Source organism: Trichoderma camerunense (genome assembly GCF_050948025.1).
Source record: "Trichoderma camerunense strain CBS 138272 chromosome Unknown V8C40scaffold_3, whole genome shotgun sequence".
Lineage (NCBI taxonomy): Eukaryota > Fungi > Ascomycota > Sordariomycetes > Hypocreales > Hypocreaceae > Trichoderma > Trichoderma camerunense.
The window spans coordinates 925,918-945,264 of record NW_028145367.1 but is presented as its reverse complement, the minus strand read 5'-3'; the positions used below and the strand labels follow the sequence as shown (position 1 = coordinate 945,264).

The following is a 19,347-nucleotide window of genomic DNA, read 5'->3' as shown; positions in this document are numbered from 1 at the left end:
ACCCATGGCGGTCATCAAGCAACTAAATCGGGGTCCTGCTGGTAGCGACGTCCTCCACACGCAGGTACCCTGTACTTGGTCTCACCCCGTTGCCGTGGTGGCTGAGCGGCCGGGAGCCCTGCCCTGGACGCCGGACCAGGTCACCGCTACCTGGGGCCACCTAGCGTCGATAGCAGGCGCACTTAGCACTTGGTAGCGCTGCTTCGCCTGCAGCTGCCCCCCTTCCAGGTAGTCAGTCTGCCCCCAGCCGCCGTTTGCTTGTTGGCGAGCCTCTCAAACACCGTCACGCCAACTCCATCCAATTCTTGCTGTCTTGTTCTTCCATTGTTTTTTTTCCCCTTCACTTCATTCTCGCAACATCCAGCAGCCCTCCCTTTTCCCGCTCGCCCTCGCGCAGGATCCGGCATCTGCAACCTCGGCGCTGCCTTGTTCTCACTTCTCCTTTCTCCCTTCTCCCTTCCTCTTTCTTCTTTGCTCCAGCGGCTATCCCGTCCCTCCACCTGCATGTGGCCGTCCGCTAATTAGGCGCCGTTCTTGTTTCACCTCGATTTTTTGGTATACCATTCCTTCCAGCTCCCTTTTCGACTCGATTTGGACCTCGCACGCCTCATTGTCCTAGCCGTCGACGATCAGACGCTGTTTCTTTCTTCGTCTCTTTTTCCTTTGGCCCTCCCCCGACTTTATTTGCCCGCACAAACAGCCCGCGAACGCTTCACGGCCGCCTCCAGCTGCTTGCGTCCGTCGCTTCTGTTACGACGCCTCACGGGCCATAATCCCGACCACTTGGTCGTGCTTTTGTATCGCGAACTGCCAACAACCGGATTCAGCTGTGCTGTCCATTGATTACTTTCTTGAATTTTCTTCTCTTTTGCAGTTCGCCCATTCGTTCTTTCGAATCGTCTATTCAACACTCGCTCTCCCGCTCAACTTTTTTCGTCGTTTCTTTTCTTACAAACAGTATAATCTTCGGCGAGCCAACTCAACTTTTCACTCTAATATTCAATCCTTTGTTTTAGTCGACACAGCCACGCAACAACGCACGTGTCAAGTATTGGGGTTCATGGGCGCGAGAGACCCGAGTCTTTGAAACAATCAAAAAGGGCAGCTTTTGTTCGGAACCATGCCATCAGCCGCCGCGCGTCAGGTATACCAGGATCAGATACCGACCTTTGAGTCTGTCTTCGACCTTGAATCTGAGACCATGGCCGACCGCGATACTTTCACAGTTGTGGGATCAAAGTTTCTGGACGTGGCATCTAAAACTCCCTCTCCGCAGACTAGCCTCCAGGCTTGTCTTGCTCCGGACCAAAGTCACAAGCACCGCGACAGCACTTCGACCCAGACCTCGGAATCCGACGACTCCTCTCCCACCACTACGCTTTCCACCACAGACTCTTCGCCTCTTTCAGATCCGTCGCCATCGTCATCGCCGGATTCTCCACTTAACCTGCTCCCGCTCACCAACTTTCACCACTCGTCAAGCTTTAGTGGCCCGTCAAACCCGGTTTCTCTTCTCAGCATTTCGGAAGCCAGCGCATTGGAGCGGCCCATGACATCTCCAGCGCCGAGAAAGCCAAGGAACATGAAGAATCTCTCAATCCAGCCACCCACAGCGGCGGCCTCGTCCAAGACCATGGTGTCAGAACCTTGCTCTCCATCCTTCATCAAGCCCGCGATTCCCGCCATGAAGAGGAAACCTAGCCTTCTCAGCCTCAAAACCAATGCCTCAGATTTGATCAAACAGACTTCATTGGAAGTGCCGGCATCGCCCGGCATGCCCCCGATCCTGCAGCGCCGCGCGCTTAAGCATTCCACCTCATCGCCGGCCATCCAGTCCTCCTCTTTGAAGACATCCACGTTTGGGCCGGCTGGAGGAATGACCTTTCCCAAGGTGTTGGAGCGCAACGAGTCGGGATTGTCAGAGTTTTTGCGCCCCATGAAATCCAGCATGAACTTGACATTTGATGCGGCAATCATGGAAGAAGAGAACAACACCCCCATCAAGACGCAGCTTGCATCTCGAAATGACTTTGACGAACCCTTCCGTGAGAATGAAAACAATGAAGACCAAAAAACGCCAGGGTATCCCGATGGGCCGATTGCCATTTATGGCGATAATGTCTATCTATATCTCGAGCCTACCGCAGAAGAAGCATCTCGATTTGATGTCGTCATCAACGTTGCTCACGAAGTCCGCAACCCCTTCGAAGCCAAGCAAGAGCCGGCTAAGCCTTCATTGCACGGTCCTTCTTCTCGAGGCAAAGGCATTTCGTCCAACCTAAGCCCCATCCCGGACACGGCTGTGTCAAACTCTAGCTTTTCTACCGCATGGGAATTCCAGCCTTCCGATGACGGTGCTATGGATACAGATACACCCACAACGCCAAAGGCAAATCCCCTCAATATGCCAGAGTACATTCACATACCATGGGACCACAATACCGATATCGCACCTGATCTTATGCGCCTCTGCGAGACAATTGAGAATCGCACCAAGGAGGGCAAGAAGGTGCTCGTCCACTGCCAACAGGGAGCTAGCCGTTCGGCCAGTCTCATCATTGCCTATGGCCTGTATCAGAATCCTGAATTTAGTGTCAACGACGCGTATCACGCAGCCCAGGCCAAGAGCCGTTGGATTAGCCCTAACATGAAGCTTATGTATTCACTGCAGGATTTCCAAAAGGAGCTATCCAAGAAGAAGTCACCAGGCTCTGGGCCCTATCGACCTCGAACTGGAAGGAGTCCATCTAAGCATAGACTGACCCTATCCGCCGATGCCATCGAACTGTCTTCCAAAGAGCCTCACACCGCGCCTCTACCAGCAGAGAATGGCAGCAGGCAGGGAAGCGAGATCAAAACTCCTCTTAACATCCTGCCAGTCAACTCGGATGACCCGCAGACCATTTCTCCTGGACCTGCTTCGGCGCCCCTGACATTCTCGTGGAGAGACAGCTTTGAGAAATCTGAGCCGGAGCATATGGAGCCGGAACAGAAGAAGGCGAAGCAGATGGAACCTGTAATCAGGGAGCCAGAGCCTAGCCCACGACAGACAAGAATGGATTTTCTTCCGCCGCCCTCTCCCTCGCCTTTCAAGCTCCAGGCTCCTCCTCTGCGGCCCAAGTCAGCTCAAGGAAGGTCAAAGTCAAATTTGGGCCCCATGGGCGGCCACAGACTGAAGTCGACAGCATCCTACTCGACTCTTGGGCTTCGGGACTATTCGTCTTCGGTTCCCCTGGCAACCCCTGGCGAAAGAGCTGTTCACTTTTCGGCCATTTTCCCCGAAGATGTCTTAATGTCTCCCAAGGACGAAGAGATGACGAACAATCCGATGGGTGGCTTTCCGTCCATTGCTGGAATGAGATTCATCGAGCGACAGGAGATTGCCTCAAACTTGTTTTCCCCACGAAAGACAACTTTTGGCCGAGAGTCGTTCTTCTCGTTCGGTACGCCGACTCAAATGGATCCGCGAAGCCCGCCTACCAAGGGTGAAGCATCGATTATTCGCTCCATTGATGATATCCTATAATAAGCTTCACCATGCTCTTATGACATCTTTTCTTTAGCATCATATCAATCACGATTATTTTGATACAAAATATATTGTTTTAGAAGGAAAAAGGTGAAGCCTGGGTTCTCCGCTTAAAATACGATCCATCTAAGGTGTTGGCTGTCGGCTCTCCCACTCACTTCTGTGGGTTTGTATGGCATTTTCAGGCGTTCAACGGTGTACAACAAAACTATCGATTGATCAACTACGCGCCTTAGCAGTAGGAGCGTCCATGATTTACCTGGCTCGTGCGAACCCATTAGCCAGCATTTCGTGAGCTTCAGCCACTTGCTCCTTCTCGGCGTCCTACTTCTTTTACCCTCTTCCCGGTTCATTCTGTTACTAGCCGGTCTATGAAGCTCAAAGGGAAGCATTCACTCCCAAAGAGGAAAAAAGAGACAGGGAAAGGAAACTTAAAATTAACAGCCTCTAGCACATATCACTAAACTTGTTCTATTTCCCCATGTACTTATCATATTTGCTCTTTTCTTGTGTTTATATACTCGCTCGCTTTTTTCTTTATTTTGCTTTTACAAGGATAGGCTGTTGGATAACAGCAAAACTTGGGAACGTGGAGGGGAGTAATTGGTTTTTTTGTCGGCATACGTTTTGTTTTTTTTTATCAACCCTCGGTATTTGGTATACATTAAGGAAAGTCAAGGGGACTCTAGAGGCGGGACGACGTCGGAAGCAGGTCTTCAGTGGAGGGCCGTCAAGCCTCGACGAATTTGAAGAGACGAAACAGAAAGATACCACGATGAGAGGAGAGGGAGGGTAAAATGTGTGAGGAGAAGGAAGAGAAGAAAGAGGTTAAGAAAAAGAAACCCTTAAACAGAATTTAAATTAAAACACCTATTCCCCCTTACGTGTTACTGCTCTCTTTGCATTTGGTGACATTTATTTTCTTTCTATTTTCTATCAAGCCCCTGTCATATATCAGGGCTGTTCTAGAGGTTCCCAGCAAACGCCATATAAAATGAAACAAACTATCCAATCGTCGAGAGGCTATATGTATATGTACGTGGCCATCCCACTGGATGATGTTTCCCAATGCGTATATATATATGTACTTTTTGAAAAAAGAGCAAAAATCTGAATCTATCACGGCCTTTTAGTTTATGACGATTTCTTCGCCTTAGCGGCCTCCTTGGCCATCTTTTCCTTCCTAGCAATGGCAGCCTCAACACCGATGCCGCCAAAGACGAGGGTGACTCCGAGCCACTGCATCTGTGTTAGACGGTGGCCAAAGGCGACGACAGAAAGAATCATGGTGAACATCTTGCGTGTCACGGTGACGGTGACCAGCAAGACAGATGAGAAGGTAGAGAGTGTGTAGACTAAATGGAAGAAAGATTGTCAGTACGGGAATTTCTTGCAATTGGGGGTTTTTTTTTTGGTAGTAGACGTACAGATGAAGACTTGGCCCAGGGCACCACACGCTGCAAAGCCCAAAACGTCCTTCCACACAGCGGGATACTTGGTCATGAATTCAATGGCCGCATTCAACTCGCCAGCGCTACCAGCGACGTCCATTCCGAGCCACTCTCCAATACCAGTAGAGACGAGCGCAGGGCTGCCGAGGAGGTAAAGAGACGTAACGACGGTGCTCATGATGTTGTTGGCGCACATCATCTGCGGTCCGCTAAACGGGCGAAACGTCTGAAAGATGTAATCCTGGGTGCTGTTGGTGAGGCCATCAAAGAGGAGGTTGATGCCCAGCAGCAGCAAACCCCAAGAGACGTTTGCCTCCTCCGATCGGGTGGACTTCTTGTGCTTGCGTCCAGAGTGGAGGGTGAAGACGGCAACGCCGAGCGTCACGGCGGCCACGACCAGGTACTTGTAGATGGGATAGCGCTTCCGGAAGATTGTAATGTGGAGGAACATGACGGGGAGGAGCTTGCAGCTCTTGGACAGCAAGAAGGTGATGTAGTCGATGTGCGCAAGGCTGGCGTAGCCAAAGGGACTGGCCAGGCTGTTGGTGACTGCGACGAGCGCGAGCGGGCCGAGGATGCGGCGCGACGGGAAGATGGGCGGCACGGCAGCGCCTTTCGGGGTCGAGGCCAAGAGATAGACGAAGCCGACGGCGGCAGCGAAGAGCGACTGGATCGTGTTGAGGAAGACGGGGAAGTGCCAGACCTCTGGTGCGTCGGCCGGGCCGTACGCCTTGGTCGTCAACTTCTCCTGAAGGAACGCCCAGGTCAAACTTTTTGCGCGCGCGCGCATGTTAGCAAGACTACTCAAAGAGAAGAAACTGCGATATCAATTTCTCACAGATAGAAGCTCAAAACTTACAATGAAGCGTAGATGCCGGCCACCGCAGTCACAAGCTGCACCAGGCCCGCCTCGCCCTGCGCGGGCTTCGATGACTTCGCCGCGTGCCCATTCGTCGCCTTGGACTCCTTTCCATTGACATCCTCCCACTCCGCAGACTGCTTGTTGAAGAATTCGGACGACGACTCGCGTTTCACGGCCGCCTGCTTTGTGCGCGCCATGGTTCAAGAGTCGGGGAAGCGCGTCGCCGATGTGCGCAACGGGAACAGTTTTGCGATCGCGATTGCGAGATCGATATCGGTAGAGAGAAAATAGCGGCAATGGCAATTGCGTAGAGAAGGGATAAAAGATGTGGAATGCGATGCAACAGCGGAAAAAAGAAGCACGAAAGGGAGAGAATAAGAAAAGAGGGACTGAAGACGTCAATTGTGCCGAATAAATATGCAAGCCAAGTGAGTGTTGCAACAAAAAATTGAAAGTTGACAAGTTGGCATCATCTCGCAGCCATGGCGGCGCTCTGACGTCTGGGGAAGGAAGGACCCTGAGGCTGGTGGGGGCCACCTGCCGCTTACCGGAAGGCAACTTTCCCGTTCTGGTTAGAGTTTTCCGGAGGCGCGTTGTTTGTACTTTCGTACCGCCAACGCTACTACAGTAGGTATGAACGATTCGCGACGAATGATATGGATGTTACTGGATAATACCTTCAGAGGGATGGGATATAGTAGTACGAATTAATCATGATACGAACAACACAGATGGATCACCAAAAAAGGGTCACAGGCAATTTAACATGCGTCCAAATATATTTCAGTCTCTTGCTCAACGACTGACTAGATGCACTGTTATCTAGACATCCCCAATCCCAGATCTGTTTCATGCGCATAACATGCCTTTCGTGCATGCTACGGGGTATTTGCCTGATTCCTGCTTGAAAAAAAGAGAGAAAGAGAGAGTCGTCATCCACTGTCAGAGACAACAGCGGCGAGGATAGAGGCCATGAGTGGAAGACGATATGTCTGTTAACGCCATGTTTACATATCGATCGTCGCGTAGCGAGGGTTAAAGTAAGAGGGTTGGCGTGATTTTGGTTGGTAAGGTAAGATTTGTTTTGTTTTGCCGGAGTAAAGATGACACAAGGATCGCGGAGCAAAGAGTTGAGAGAGTGATCATGATAAGAGTGGTCGCGGAAGAGCGAGGTCACAATGCGCACAGGCGGCACTGGTCGTCCCAAGCTGCAAACTCGACTCGTGCTGTATCAATGTCTTGATTCCATTAATCTCGGAAGGAGGCGTGGGATAAGAGTAATGTCAGTTTTATGGCAGACAGGTGCGGCCACAGCTTCGTGGTTGGGGGAGGAAAGCAAAGGCGTGCGAGTCGGAAGGTTGAGGTGGTAAGGAAATTGATGAATTCGTATCGTATCGAATTGCAGACGCCGAATGAGCCCTGCTCGCGTAGTCGTCATCTTCGGAGGAAGCTGAGAGGCTGTAGCAAAAGTGTGTAGTGGCCTCATGGTCGGTGCGAGAATCAACTCACGTAGTAGAGATAGAATCGTTCTGATGGCGGGCCAGTGGGGATAAAAATGACACGTGAGAAAGCATAACTAGAAGGTAACAAGAAAGGAAAAGGGGAAAGTGGGAAACGAAAGGGGACAAGAGGGGAATCGCAACGGAAAACAGGACGATGGCTGCGTTGAATGCTTTTGGTGATGGACCATAATCATCAAAAATCCTGTCCCTGTTCCAGCGGGGGAAAGAGGAGCCTTGCGGCAAACCAGATCTGGACGCCCTTAAATCCGCCAAATCCAGCCCAAATACAGCTCATTCACAAGTGGTACGAGAAACATGAAGCAACAGCCAGTGTGCTCATTATTAGAGAGTCCTTGGTTTACTCTTGGTCTTGCATCTGACTGCGACGCATCTTTTCAGCCTCCAGGTTCTCGTAGAGCAAGAAAAGTGCAGACTCATTGGCCTTGGCAGTGCCCATAATGGTGAACATGCGCTCACCAGTCTCATCATGAGGGGCCTAGAACATGGTTAGTTTTGAGTGTCATGATGGAAGAACCAAGACTTGGGCACGAATCATCGAGGCTTACCTTGGCAATAGAAATGCGAGCTCCGGAAGTCTTGCGAATGTCGCTAATCTTGCTGCCGCCACGGCCAATGATGCATCCAACCATGTCGGCGGGGATGCTAATGTTCTGAGTCTGGATTTCCTCGCCATTCTCGTCGTGAGTCGGAGGGCCACGGTTCGCAGCGTCGGAGTCTGAGCGACGGCTGAACGGTCTTGAGCCTCCGTTGCTAAAGTCGGCCCCATTTCCGGTGCGCATCACGCGAGGGCTTCCGTAGTCACCCCGACTGCCGCCGTTGCCATAGCCAGTGCCACCCAGGCTTCCAGAGCCGGAGGGTTGGGTTCGGACGACAGGGTTGTAAAGCACAGTGCCGGTGCCCCGCTGCCAGTCATCAACCAAGCACTTGGAAATCTCCCAGATGGCTCGCTGGATGCCTTCGGGGGTGCCCTGAACCTCGACAATACGCTCGGTTGACTGAGGCAGCATTTCTTTTTGCGCAACCATGCGAACGCCGGAAACATCCTGGATATGCTTAATCTTGAGACCTTGTCGACCGATAATGGTGCCCATTTGGTTGTGGGAGATGAGTAGTTTGATAGCTATCCTCACGTTAACATGTGTAATGATTGTCAAGAGAATGAGTACATACGGTGAGTGCCGTTGCTTTGGATGACGCCGCCCATGCCGACAGCGGGTGCGCCCTCGAGAAGAGCCCGGGCAACGATGGCGTAGGCCCGAGAGATGGCATCACAGCCACCAGTGATGGTGAGGACACGATCGTGAACGCCTTGGACGACCTTGCTAACACCGGCTTTTACGCCAGTTTCGTCACGGAGGTCAGCAACATTCTTGCCGCCCTTTCCAATGATAACACCAGCTTCCTTGGAGGAAACAATGGCACGCAAAGTCAGCTGAGCCTGGGCATATTCTTCGTCCGTCTTAGGGGCGAGCTCGCCGTCGGGGCCAAGTCGCTCGTCCATCTTCAGCTGGTCCAAAGAATCCACGATGTCGCCGCCATTGGACGAAAGCATATCTTGAGAAGCCGACATGATTGTTGAGTAGCGGTAATGGTGAAGAAGGTAGTGGAGAGAGGTGGATGCGACGGAAGTTTTGATATCAAGGTAGAGAATCAGGAACTGCTCTCAAAACTAACTGGTAGATGTCAGTTCCAAAGCTCACGATAAATTTAGGTTGAAGATAGAGCTGCTCAAGGCTCCGCGTAGGTCGCGCAAGGCGGCGCGCGCATAGCTGGGCCATCTGTGACGCAACCTGCGTCGACTACGTTGGCGGCCTGTTGACGGCGGGATGCGGGACAGCCGCATCGGCAGCGGATTTGAAATGCGGCCGAGGGTCATCACCAAACAAAGGCTGCGAGAGCAATGATGCACTTACCGAGTAGTTTTCGAGAAGCTGGAAGTTGCGCGAACGTCGAGAGGATGACTGGGAACGAGGCGGCCGTAAAAAGTTGACAAGACGTCGAATGCGTTTGCCAGACTCTTTTTTTTGTGTGTGGTGTTGGCAGGGATTTGGCGGGGTCGAGAGGCGAGTGGGCGTAAGAGTGCGAAGGCGCAGTGAGAAACGCGACAAGGTCCGGTCTCGAAGGGCAAGGAAGTGCGCAAGAGGAGTCGGAAGATGGAGGTTGGGAGAGAAATTCGTCGGGGGGCGAGAGTGCGAGAAAAGGGTAGAAGGCGGGAAGAGATGGGGAGATGTGAGAGAGGAAGAGAGAGAAGAGAGACGGGGATTGAGATTGGAGGCAAGGTGAGAGAGAGCTCTGGAGGGGGAGCCGAGAAGAAAGTCAGGTGGGGAGCAGAGGTGAAGGAGGGAGAAAGCGCCGGACGCATGGGAAAACAAGCACACAGCAAGCACAAGCACAAGCACGGCGACCGCTAGCTACCTAGTAGGCTGTACTGTACTGTATGTAGGCGCCGTCGCCGCTGCAGCTGTCACTGCCGTGGCCACTAGGCTAGCGAGCCCAGTGCGCTGGAGCGTTTGGACCTGCTAAACCTCGAATCGGAAAGGAATGGGAACTTGGAAGCCAGAACGAAAAAATCGGAGACGAACGGTGTGCCAGGAACGGCCATGCTCTGATCTGATACATACAGCACGATGGAGGCATGTACAGGCGTGCAGTATTTTGCAGGCAGGGTACTTTGTGCGTGAGCTTCTCTTGTCTTGTCTTGTCAAGGTGCCCTTTATTGTTGCCGCCAGGTGGACCGGGGAGGTGTTGGAAAAGGCAGTGCGAGTACCTGGCACTACCTATCCTGTACCTTGGTTCTTGCCGGCGTGCATGCTGCCAGGAAGGTTATGCCAGGGTCCTTTTCTGGTATCGTCTGCCACGCGATCCAGCTTTTCTCAGCGAGGTCTCTAGGTCCGCTTGCCTAAAGCGGAAATGGAGTGAGAATGCGCCCCCAGATTTTGGCATATCCGTGTTCTGCTGTACATACTCGTACAGTACATGCGTTTTCACATGGGAGTTTTTAAACACCATCATTAATATCCGTGGAGGAAAGCGGGTGCATGCATGCCATTCGCGGTTATCGCAATTACCAATGGAACGCAATTTGAACCACGACCGCCTTTATTATGTCCGAGTCCCTTTTGAGTACATAAACACGTGCGGATACCTACTCGTATAGACTCAATTCACCCACCCTACAACTTTGTCAAATGCCCTCGTTAGAAGGCGGCACAGAGATACTTTTTCGGGTTACCGGTGTGACACAAGTTACTAAATTGATATTCAACGAGATCCCGGTTTCCCTCCCTTGACTTTCATGCACTGCGCTCACTGCAGCAAGCCTAGTTGATAGCGGCGCACCCAACCCCTGCCCTTCTTTCTTATGGGCAATCAGCGTCAAGACCTATTCAGCTACTCCCCTTCATGCCGTATAAGCCACCATTCACAGCTGCAGAGCCTACATGTACACCTACACCTACACCAATCGTTTCGCTGGAGGGTGTTTGCAGTGCAGCAAACTCTACTCTACGCCTGCTGTCGAGTCTTGGAGTGGATATGGGCGAGCGCACATTCGAAGAGACGATGACACTGTGACTTGCTTCCGTCTGGAGAGTTTGCCTTGGATATTTTGATTGGAATCATCAGGGTTTGTAGAATACCTCCAAGCTGGAATAATGCCATTTAGATATTGAAAATTATTGAGGACATGTGCAAGCCAGAAAGCGGTGACTGCGGTGGGAGCTGCTGTTTGCTATGCCGCCAATAGCTCTCGACTGCTGAACGCTTGTGCATTCTGATGCCTTACCGAAGGCGGGGGGTGATATTTTAATGCTGCTCATTAGGGCTTCTTCCGCTCAATTCCAAATGGCCAACGTTGCGTTGTAATGATTGGACTCGGTCCCCTGTCCCATCACATCACAATGGGACGATGCCGGTGAAGACACCTAATCCGCAATTTCCGGAGATGCCTCGATATCAATTGGCGGGCATTGTAAGGCTTTGAACACGAATGGTACATTACAGATAATCAGACACGGCTAATGTATCCTTTCATCTTCTTGTTTCTACTATGTAAATGCTATCAATATTATGCTGCACAATTCTATCTAAATATGATGAATAGCGAATTCCTACCGCATATCTCATCCGTCAACGCTGTCGTAATTTCTGCTCGTGTTCTATCCAAAAGTTCTTACAGGCTCTGTGGCCCCAGTGCTCAACCCACCACTCCCCGAAGCTGTCCTCTATGTCGTAATCAACTTTTGATATCCTCTCTTCCCTCTTCAGTCCGCATATTATACATGGTTTAGGCCCTGTTGGCACCATCTTTGCAGTTTGGACCAGCATGTTCTCGCTCAGTTCAGGCACCTTAAGATTGAGCTTACCCTCAGTGTTGGCAGCTGCCACGGCAGATCGTAGGCGTCCCACGTATTCGCGCCACACAGCTACCACATCCGCTGCCTCTCTGTCTTCTCGAGCTGACTGGGTTTTGTCGACACCCGCAAGCTTCATACCCTTGCTACCAGCGGCCGAGATGGACATGCTTTTGGCCAGAATCTTGTCCCTGTGCCACCTATGCTTGCGACCAGCTATTACTCTAGCAGCAGTCGTGGCAAGGAGAATGTAACCCTGGAGAAAGTGGATGGCCTTGGGGTTAGAAAGAACCTGCTGCTTGATGGAGGCACTATGACCAGACATTGGCTTGAAAAAGGCATTTGCTGAACTGAAGAGATTGGGAAAGGCAGACAAGATGACGGACGGTGGTGGAACATTGGTTGGGGGAGGGTCATCGTCGTTTGCTTTTATGGCTTTAGATTCACCGCCATCGCCAGCGTCCCAATCCCAATTCTCGGACTGAGGAATGACTTGAGTAACATCTTTCTTATTGCCGGGTCCGCTAGCCGTATCATCCCATGCGTCCCAATCGTCATCGAACGCCTTGGCGATGGATGGCTTTGCTTTATGTTTGGTTGTTGGCCATGCAGTCACTGGTGTCGCTGACTTCGGGGCATCACGCGTTTTCTTGACAGCATCATCCGTTGGTACACTTGTCTTGATTCCAAGATCTGGGAAGGGATTCCGCTCCTGAAATGATGGCGACTTTGGTGGGTTAGGAAGTGTCGATGCTGCCCCAAAGCTCAGTGCACCCAGGAGCTGGGGAGGAGGTTGCTTATGAGCCAACTTTTTAACAGGCTGCTGCTGCGGAGGATCATCAAGAGAGAGCAGGTCTAGCAACGGCGCAGAGTTGGAGGGAGGTGCGGGTTTGGGTGCGGAGCTTTGCTTTGGCTTCATCGGTGTTGGTGCCACCGCTTCGAAATCACCAAATTCATCATCATCCTCATCCAAATCCGGTTCCTGGAGCTCAAAATCATCGGCATCGAAGAGCACGTTGGAACCTGTCGGTGCTGAAGGCATAGAGAACCTTGCATTGCTTGGCGTTGAGTTCCATGACGGACCAGCGTTGTTGGGCCTATTTGCTTGGACGTCAACCAAGGTATTGGTCATGATATCGATGGAGGGAGCCCGGAATGGCCGATTTCTAGTCTCTGGCTCCTTGGATGGGGCGGAAAAAGCCCCAAACGGATCGGAAGTCTTGTTGATTACAGATGCTGGCTGAGCAGGCTTTGCCGTCTCAAAGTCGCCCCAGCCATCGTCATCAGCATCATCGAACGCCTGTGGTGCTGGTGCGGTCTGCGGAGGTGCTGGTGTCGCAGCAGCCCAATTGATAGCTCCGCTGGGCTGAGATTGAATGGGAGGCCATCTCTCAACTGGTGAAGCTGCTGCTGTTGTGAAATCGTTGAAGCCAAAGCTAAAGGGGTCCCTTGCGGGCTTGCTCTGCTGACTTGCGGCTGGCGGAATTGGTGGTTGTTGAGGAGGTGGCGGATTGCTGTTGAATTCGGCAAACAAATCAGCCGACATGTTGGCAGATCTCAGGATGCATGCTCCTTGTAACTGTATGATAAGAGACAAACAGCTGCGTCTAGGTATCGCTGCAGAGATGGACACAGTTCTACTTGTATATATGCGAGCAGTCTGTAGGAGCTTGAGATGAGAGTAGCCGTATGGACGTGGAGTTAAGTAAGCGGAGGACGCGGCTCGACAGCGCAAGTAGCAGAACCTATGCGCAAAACACCACTGCAGGTCCTTTAGGGGCGCGGCATTAGGGTGCCGGAGCCGGGATATCGCGCTAGCAACTCGCCTACAGCGATCTATGACGGCCGAGTATGCGTGTACCTGTACATCCACGTTGGCCAGGTGCGGGGCTATGGCGCCGTACTTTCACAGCCCTCAATCTTCTCACTTTCAACTGGACTGTGAGATATCGTGGACTGCGTAATATTCCTTTATCTGGTATTCCCGATGCGGCAATAGAATCATCTCAGAGCTGGAAGTGAGCGTACCATGTCGATAAGTTTGATCGCTTAGTCTTACTTGCCAGGACCCTCATCAGGATGAGATCTCTTGCAGAGACACAGTGAGTGTCATGTCTCACAATGAAATGTCAAAGTCTGCCAACTGACTGCCCCTGAAGAGCGAGATGGCAGGCAACTCAGACGCACTGCGCAAGCGTTGAGGATTTACAGAATGCTGTCCGCCACAACGGCCCCTCGAGCCCTTGCTTATCTGGTTGTCGTTCTGTCTGCTGGAAGGTGAGTCTGCTTACGTATCTGACATCTGCGTCTGGAGATGGTGGTCTGACGCTGACTTGCCACGCAAAGGTCTTTCTTCTGTCCAAAGATGGCGACAATACCAAGCTAAGCTGGTCTCAATCTCTCCGCGAGAAGAGAGAGTCGTATAGCGAACGCCGTGACCATTTTCTCAAGTTTATAAACCACCCTGAGGCTCTCACGGAGCTCACCATTGACCCTTTGGCAGATGACCCAAAAGTGAGTGACAACTTCCGGCCTAGACATGGACTCAATGGAATCTAATACTTCCAAGTCCCCTTGGAACACTGTCCGCGAAGATGAAGTTGTCAGAGCAGAAATCTTGCAAGACGTCCAAAGGCTGCCGGATGAAGCAAACTATCATGAAGACTATATGCAGCGCATGATTCTGGATATCCTCTTTGTCTATTGCAAGGTGAATCCAGACAGGGGTGGCTATCGACAGGGGATGCATGAACTCCTGGCTCCTATACTACACGTTGTCGAGCAGGATGCTTTAGATCGAGAATCGACAACCGCTAGCGATGACGAGGATAGCCTCGAGGAGCTGATGCTCGAAACCATCGACCAGTCATTCATCGAGCACGATGCCTTTATCTTATTTTCTCAGTTGATGGAGCACGCTCAGTCATTTTACGAGGTCAAAGATGTGCCAAACTCAAGCCCGCCGACTGACGGTCCATCACAATCTCGATTTCCCGAGCAAAGCTCCGCCATTGTTGAGCGAAGCAAATTCATTCACGAAGTCTGCTTACAGAAGATTGATCCAGAACTGGCAGCGCATCTTACAAGTATAGAGATACTTCCCCAAATATTTTTAATGTGAGTGAGACGATTGTTTTTCGATGCTAGTCCCCCCTTTTGTTCTTACCTGTATACTAATCTAATTACCAGTCGCTGGATTCGACTTTTATTCAGCCGAGAATTTCCTTTCAATCAATTTCTTGTCCTTTGGGATACAATTTTGGCCGTCGATCCCTCGTTAGACCTTATAGACCTCGTTTGTTGCGCTATGCTGCTGCGAATCCGCTGGCAACGTGAGTATCTTTTCCTTGCTCACAAAACCCTCACTTTGTTATTCTGACCATTTCATCCAGTGTTAGAATCTGATTATTCTGTTTGCCTGCAACTACTTCTCAAGTACCCGCCACCAGATCAGTTGCACGGACCTCATACATTCGTCGATGATGCACTCTATCTCCGGGATCACATGAATGCCCCCGGAGGCGCAACCCTGATCAAGAAGTATTCAGGAAGACTCCCCAATGTCCAAAAGACCACCCAATCTGCTGAACGTATCAACTCGCCCCTTCCTGGACTCGATTCAATTCGCAAAAAGGGCTTTGGACTGAGGTCGCCAATCCGCTCGCCATCAAAATTTCTTCAACAACAGGGTGGAGTGGAAAATATGATCCAGGGCGTGCTGGAGAAGAGTGAAAAGCTGGGAATTAACCAGGCGTTACGAGACGCCGTTGGTGAAATAAAACGAAATATGCAAGGCCTAAACGAAGGCCTTTCTTCACCGTATCCGAGAGTCGTTCTGGCTGACGATGGCGCTGCCAAGGCATTGGCTGTTATGCAGAGACGGAACGACCAACTAGCAAGCTTACTCGAGGAGACTGTCATGAGCCTGAGGGCGCTCTCCGTGTCCAATCTTGAAGACAAGGCTCGAAGCCTTGACATAATCGAAGTTGCAGCAGCCAAAGTCCAATTTGTGCAAATATATCTGCAAGATGCCTCGATGGACATCCCAACCGCAGACTCCCCTACCTCTGAAGAAGCTCAACTCGCGGCCGAGAAAAGAGAGGACAAGGAAATCAAGAAAGCGCCACCACCTGAAAAAGAGAACCAACCTTTATCACCCGTATCTGGCACGAATGTGTCTGGCCCGAATCTCTCGAAAGCAGACTCAAAGCTGGGAGATATGAAGAAGTCTGAAGAAATCCAGGACCCACTTTCTAATGCAGCAGAAGCTACAAGCAATGATTCAAAGAAAGAGGAGGTGCTGAGTGAAGGCCAACCCAAGACTCCAGTGGCTGTCTCTATACCTGCTAGATCGACTATAGCACAGTCTTCATTCTCATGGATGCTAGAACCGGAAGAGTCCGGACCGCCACAAACGCCTCCAATAGGCAAATCACCTACATCTCAACAGAAAAGGCGCAACAACAATGCTAGCCGGGAAAAGAATGCATTCTTGTTCGGAGAAGCACCGGCAGAATTGGATGAAAGAGACCCCCTTAGATCTGGCGACATATTTGGGATGGAGCCTATGCCGACCCCGCCAGCGAAGGGGAAATAACGAGATAGTATGATGTATTTCCTTCATGATACAATTTATCAATATTACGAGATAATCTTGATCCATGAAGCTTATGATGAGCCAATTATTTCTTTTCCTCTCGTAGATAAGTTGAAAGACCGTGTACATTTAGTGAAATGATACTGTTACTGAGTGGACCAGATGATCGTATATTATATTGTTGGGAAGCATAAAAGCGGCCAGTGCTACCGCCCCTTAATCGACGAGCCTTGTCTTCTCAGTGAGATAAGCTTTTTTTTTTGAATTCAAATCCTATATTTCCTAGCTACTCGGCCCAGGCTATTGCTGTGAACCCCAAAGTCGCCCACACTCTCAGCCCCTAACCAATCAAGAAGAGAACAGGATCTCTGCTGCTTTGACGAGATTTTTTGTTAGTTTTTTTTTTCTTTCTTTCCAAACAGGCGTTTAGAGGTTGGCATTGACGAAGCTGACAAGGGCGCCGAGTCTGCTGTAGACACCAGCGAAGCCGGGCTCAGCACAGCCATTGCCCCAAGAAACGAGACCCTGGAGGACGCCGTTGGCATCAACGATGGGGCCGCCGCTGTCGCCCTGGCAAGAGTCCTTGCCACCCTGGGCCTGAGCGGCGCAGAACATGTTGGTGGTGACAGCAGACCTGCCGTACTCGGACTGGCAGGTGGCACGAGAGACGACGGGGACGGAAACCTTGTTGAGTCTGGCGGGGAGAGACGAGCTGCCCTCGGAGGTGGTGCCCCTGTTGAATCAGTTAGCATTGAGTTTCCATACCAATTGGCAGGTGATTCGCATGGATTATATATCAGAATGTGGGAAATGCTTACCAGCCAGCGGTGGTGACGATGGAGCCAGCAGCAGGGTCAGAGCCGGCAGCGGGAAGGGTGGCGTAGCCGATGGTGGAGCTCTCAGGGATGGAGCTGGCCAGCTTCCAGACAGCAACGTCGAAGTCGGTGGTACGGGAGTTGTAGGAGGGGTTCACAATGATCCTGGAGACACCGACTTGGGTACCGCCTGAAGCCCAGGTCTGCAATGAAGACAAAATTAGTATCAAGGCCAATCCGCTTTTAGGGATAGGGCAAGAGAGGAGGAGGAGCCAACTTACAAGAGTACCGGCGCGGACCTTGACCTGCGAGGCAGAGAAGTCGACGGAGCAGTGGGCAGCTGTGATGACGGTGTTGGCGTTGACCAAAACACCTCCGCAGAAGTGAGAGCCCTGGGTGGACAGAGAGACAATGTAGGGGAACTCGCCGAGAGCAGCGGCAGTTCCTCCGACGATATCAGCGCCACGGGGCTCGATGGCAGCTCCCAGAGCGAGAGCGGGCAGCATAAGAGCTGAGACAACCTGGGAAACGGGGGCCATTGCGATTGATGGAGCTTTGGTCTTCTGATGTAGAGAGAAGAGGGCTTTGGATGGAGTTCAAGTGGTGAGCTGTGATGATTCTCCAACTTCAATCGAGGACGAGCTGTCTCCTATATATAATATTTACAATCCCAAGAGGTCTGGGATGCAAGGCAGCCATGATAACAAATTACATGCATATGAAGCACAGTACACGACCGATTTAGCCAGCCCTGCCGAATGCTACGACGTTAGATGGGTTCCCCAAATGCAGACCGAGGGCCAAGTGATGGCACCGCATGAAGCATCTCCTTCCTAAAGGGAGATTATGGCTTGGGCTCGCAAAAGATCCAGGCTGAGAGAAGAGGAGGCCAGAAAGAGAAGGCGACGATGATGGCATTGTACGTCAAAGATACTATTGGTTGGAGACTGACCATGCAACGCCGTGCATGGTGGACAAAGAGCCAGACCGAACAGACCTGAATGAGAAATAGATGATTGGACACAAGTAGAACAAGGCTAGACACACAATGATGAGAATGCTATACACAGAACTAAACTAAGTCAATCACACTGAAATTAACTAAATACTATAGAAAAACCTATCGTCAGCTAATAGGGGCACGACCAAAACACGAAGCCGAAACACCTCCGTCCGGTGTATAAGAGAGAGAGATAAGCGCCTCAAGCTCCAATGCCCATTATCACAAGCGACCGGCCGGCTCCGACAGTGTCGAAGCTCAACAGCCTGCCATATCCGTCACTTGCTTCCGAGCCCGATCTTGGGTCGCAACTGCCATCGCACGCCTTGCGACCTTCTGAATCGAGGCGCCAAGACCCGTCCGAAGTTTGAGGCAAAAGCACATGCATAATGAGAGCTTCACGATAATAAAAGGGCGTCGGAACAAAGCTGGGCGGCGCGGGGTAACTCGACCCGATCTGGATGGGAGTACCGAGTACGGGCGGCTTGTAGGTACGTGTCGTGGCCTGGACCGGTACCGGTGACTCTGCAGAGGAGCATCAATCCAAGCCATGTGAATCCTACCTGGTTCGTTTGCCGCTGGAGCTTTGCAGCCTAATACTAATAGAATGAATGGCGTTTGAGTGCTCGAAAGTACCGAACATTTACAACGGTAGTGGCTGGACGCTACGGTAGTGGGCACCTAATTAGGCAACTAATAGATGATGAAGATAAGGATGGGCTTCAAGATGCAAAAATAGGTAAACAGAAAGAGATGAAGAGATTGAAAAGGGAATAAAAAGGAGAGGAGTTCATTCAGAAGTCCCTTGCATTGCCTTGTTTAGCAATACATAGCAAGTATTGACGAACCAATTGGATGCCTTAGCACTGCTGTAGTCTAGAGTGGGAGTTCTAAGTTATTACATGTTGATGCATGAAGTCTGAGCTGATATGGAGTTTGTCTGGCGCTAAGGCATTCGGGCTAGTGACATGATGCCATTGAAGCATAATATTAAGATTACGCACCTTTGTTTTTTGGCTTAGAATAGCCCGTAGTAGGTGGGCAAAGGAGAAAAAAAAAGACAGGACGATAATACAGCCCGAGGATAAAACACGCCTAAGAATAACACAAACAAAACGACAAAAACACTACACGTAAATTTTCATCGTGAACCTATCAGAGAGCCAAAGTTCGGCAAGAGATATTTCTCAAAGGCTCATTGACCGAACCCCTGGCCAG

At 51.1% G+C, this 19,347-nt stretch overlaps 6 protein-coding genes across 6 annotated transcripts; 2 read left to right on the top strand and 4 right to left on the bottom strand.

Annotated features, from left to right (window-relative positions):
• The first annotated feature begins 870 nt into the window (after nt 1–870).
• On the top strand, nt 871–3,768 carry V8C40DRAFT_140091 (dual specificity phosphatase). Its single transcript, XM_083211187.1, has one exon. It carries the CDS (start codon nt 1,121–1,123, stop codon nt 3,524–3,526), a length of 2,406 nt encoding a protein of 801 aa, XP_083076971.1. The 5' UTR covers nt 871–1,120; the 3' UTR covers nt 3,527–3,768.
• A 653-nt stretch (nt 3,769–4,421) lies between these two features.
• V8C40DRAFT_235411 (UDP-galactose transporter HUT1) lies at nt 4,422–6,322 on the bottom strand. Its single transcript, XM_083213853.1, has 3 exons — nt 5,840–6,322; nt 4,957–5,750; nt 4,422–4,884 (listed from the first exon to the last, which is right to left on the bottom strand). The coding sequence occupies exons 1-3, from the start codon at nt 6,037–6,039 to the stop codon at nt 4,664–4,666; spliced, it is 1,215 nt and encodes a 404-aa protein (XP_083076970.1). The 5' UTR covers nt 6,040–6,322; the 3' UTR covers nt 4,422–4,663.
• Nucleotides 6,323–7,515: 1,193 nt separating this feature from the next.
• V8C40DRAFT_140053 (KH domain-containing protein) lies at nt 7,516–9,030 on the bottom strand. The gene is made up of 3 exons (XM_083211186.1): nt 8,536–9,030; nt 7,911–8,485; nt 7,516–7,840 (listed from the first exon to the last, which is right to left on the bottom strand). The coding sequence occupies exons 1-3, from the start codon at nt 8,933–8,935 to the stop codon at nt 7,703–7,705; spliced, it is 1,113 nt and encodes a 370-aa protein (XP_083076969.1). The 5' UTR covers nt 8,936–9,030; the 3' UTR covers nt 7,516–7,702.
• A 2,348-nt stretch (nt 9,031–11,378) lies between these two features.
• V8C40DRAFT_235407 (uncharacterized protein) lies at nt 11,379–13,437 on the bottom strand. The gene has a single exon (XM_083213852.1). The coding sequence runs from the start codon at nt 13,261–13,263 to the stop codon at nt 11,494–11,496; it is 1,770 nt and encodes a 589-aa protein (XP_083076968.1). The 5' UTR covers nt 13,264–13,437; the 3' UTR covers nt 11,379–11,493.
• A 172-nt stretch (nt 13,438–13,609) lies between these two features.
• Nucleotides 13,610–16,483, top strand: V8C40DRAFT_235405 (rab-GTPase-TBC domain-containing protein). Its single transcript, XM_083213851.1, has 6 exons — nt 13,610–13,819; nt 13,877–13,994; nt 14,064–14,231; nt 14,287–14,834; nt 14,907–15,049; nt 15,110–16,483. The coding sequence occupies exons 1-6, from the start codon at nt 13,797–13,799 to the stop codon at nt 16,312–16,314; spliced, it is 2,205 nt and encodes a 734-aa protein (XP_083076967.1). The 5' UTR covers nt 13,610–13,796; the 3' UTR covers nt 16,315–16,483.
• On the bottom strand, nt 16,372–17,742 carry V8C40DRAFT_235402 (trypsin). The gene is made up of 3 exons (XM_083213850.1): nt 17,411–17,742; nt 17,133–17,332; nt 16,372–17,047 (listed from the first exon to the last, which is right to left on the bottom strand). The coding sequence occupies exons 1-3, from the start codon at nt 17,666–17,668 to the stop codon at nt 16,741–16,743; spliced, it is 765 nt and encodes a 254-aa protein (XP_083076966.1). The 5' UTR covers nt 17,669–17,742; the 3' UTR covers nt 16,372–16,740.
• Nucleotides 17,743–19,347: the final 1,605 nt, after the last annotated feature.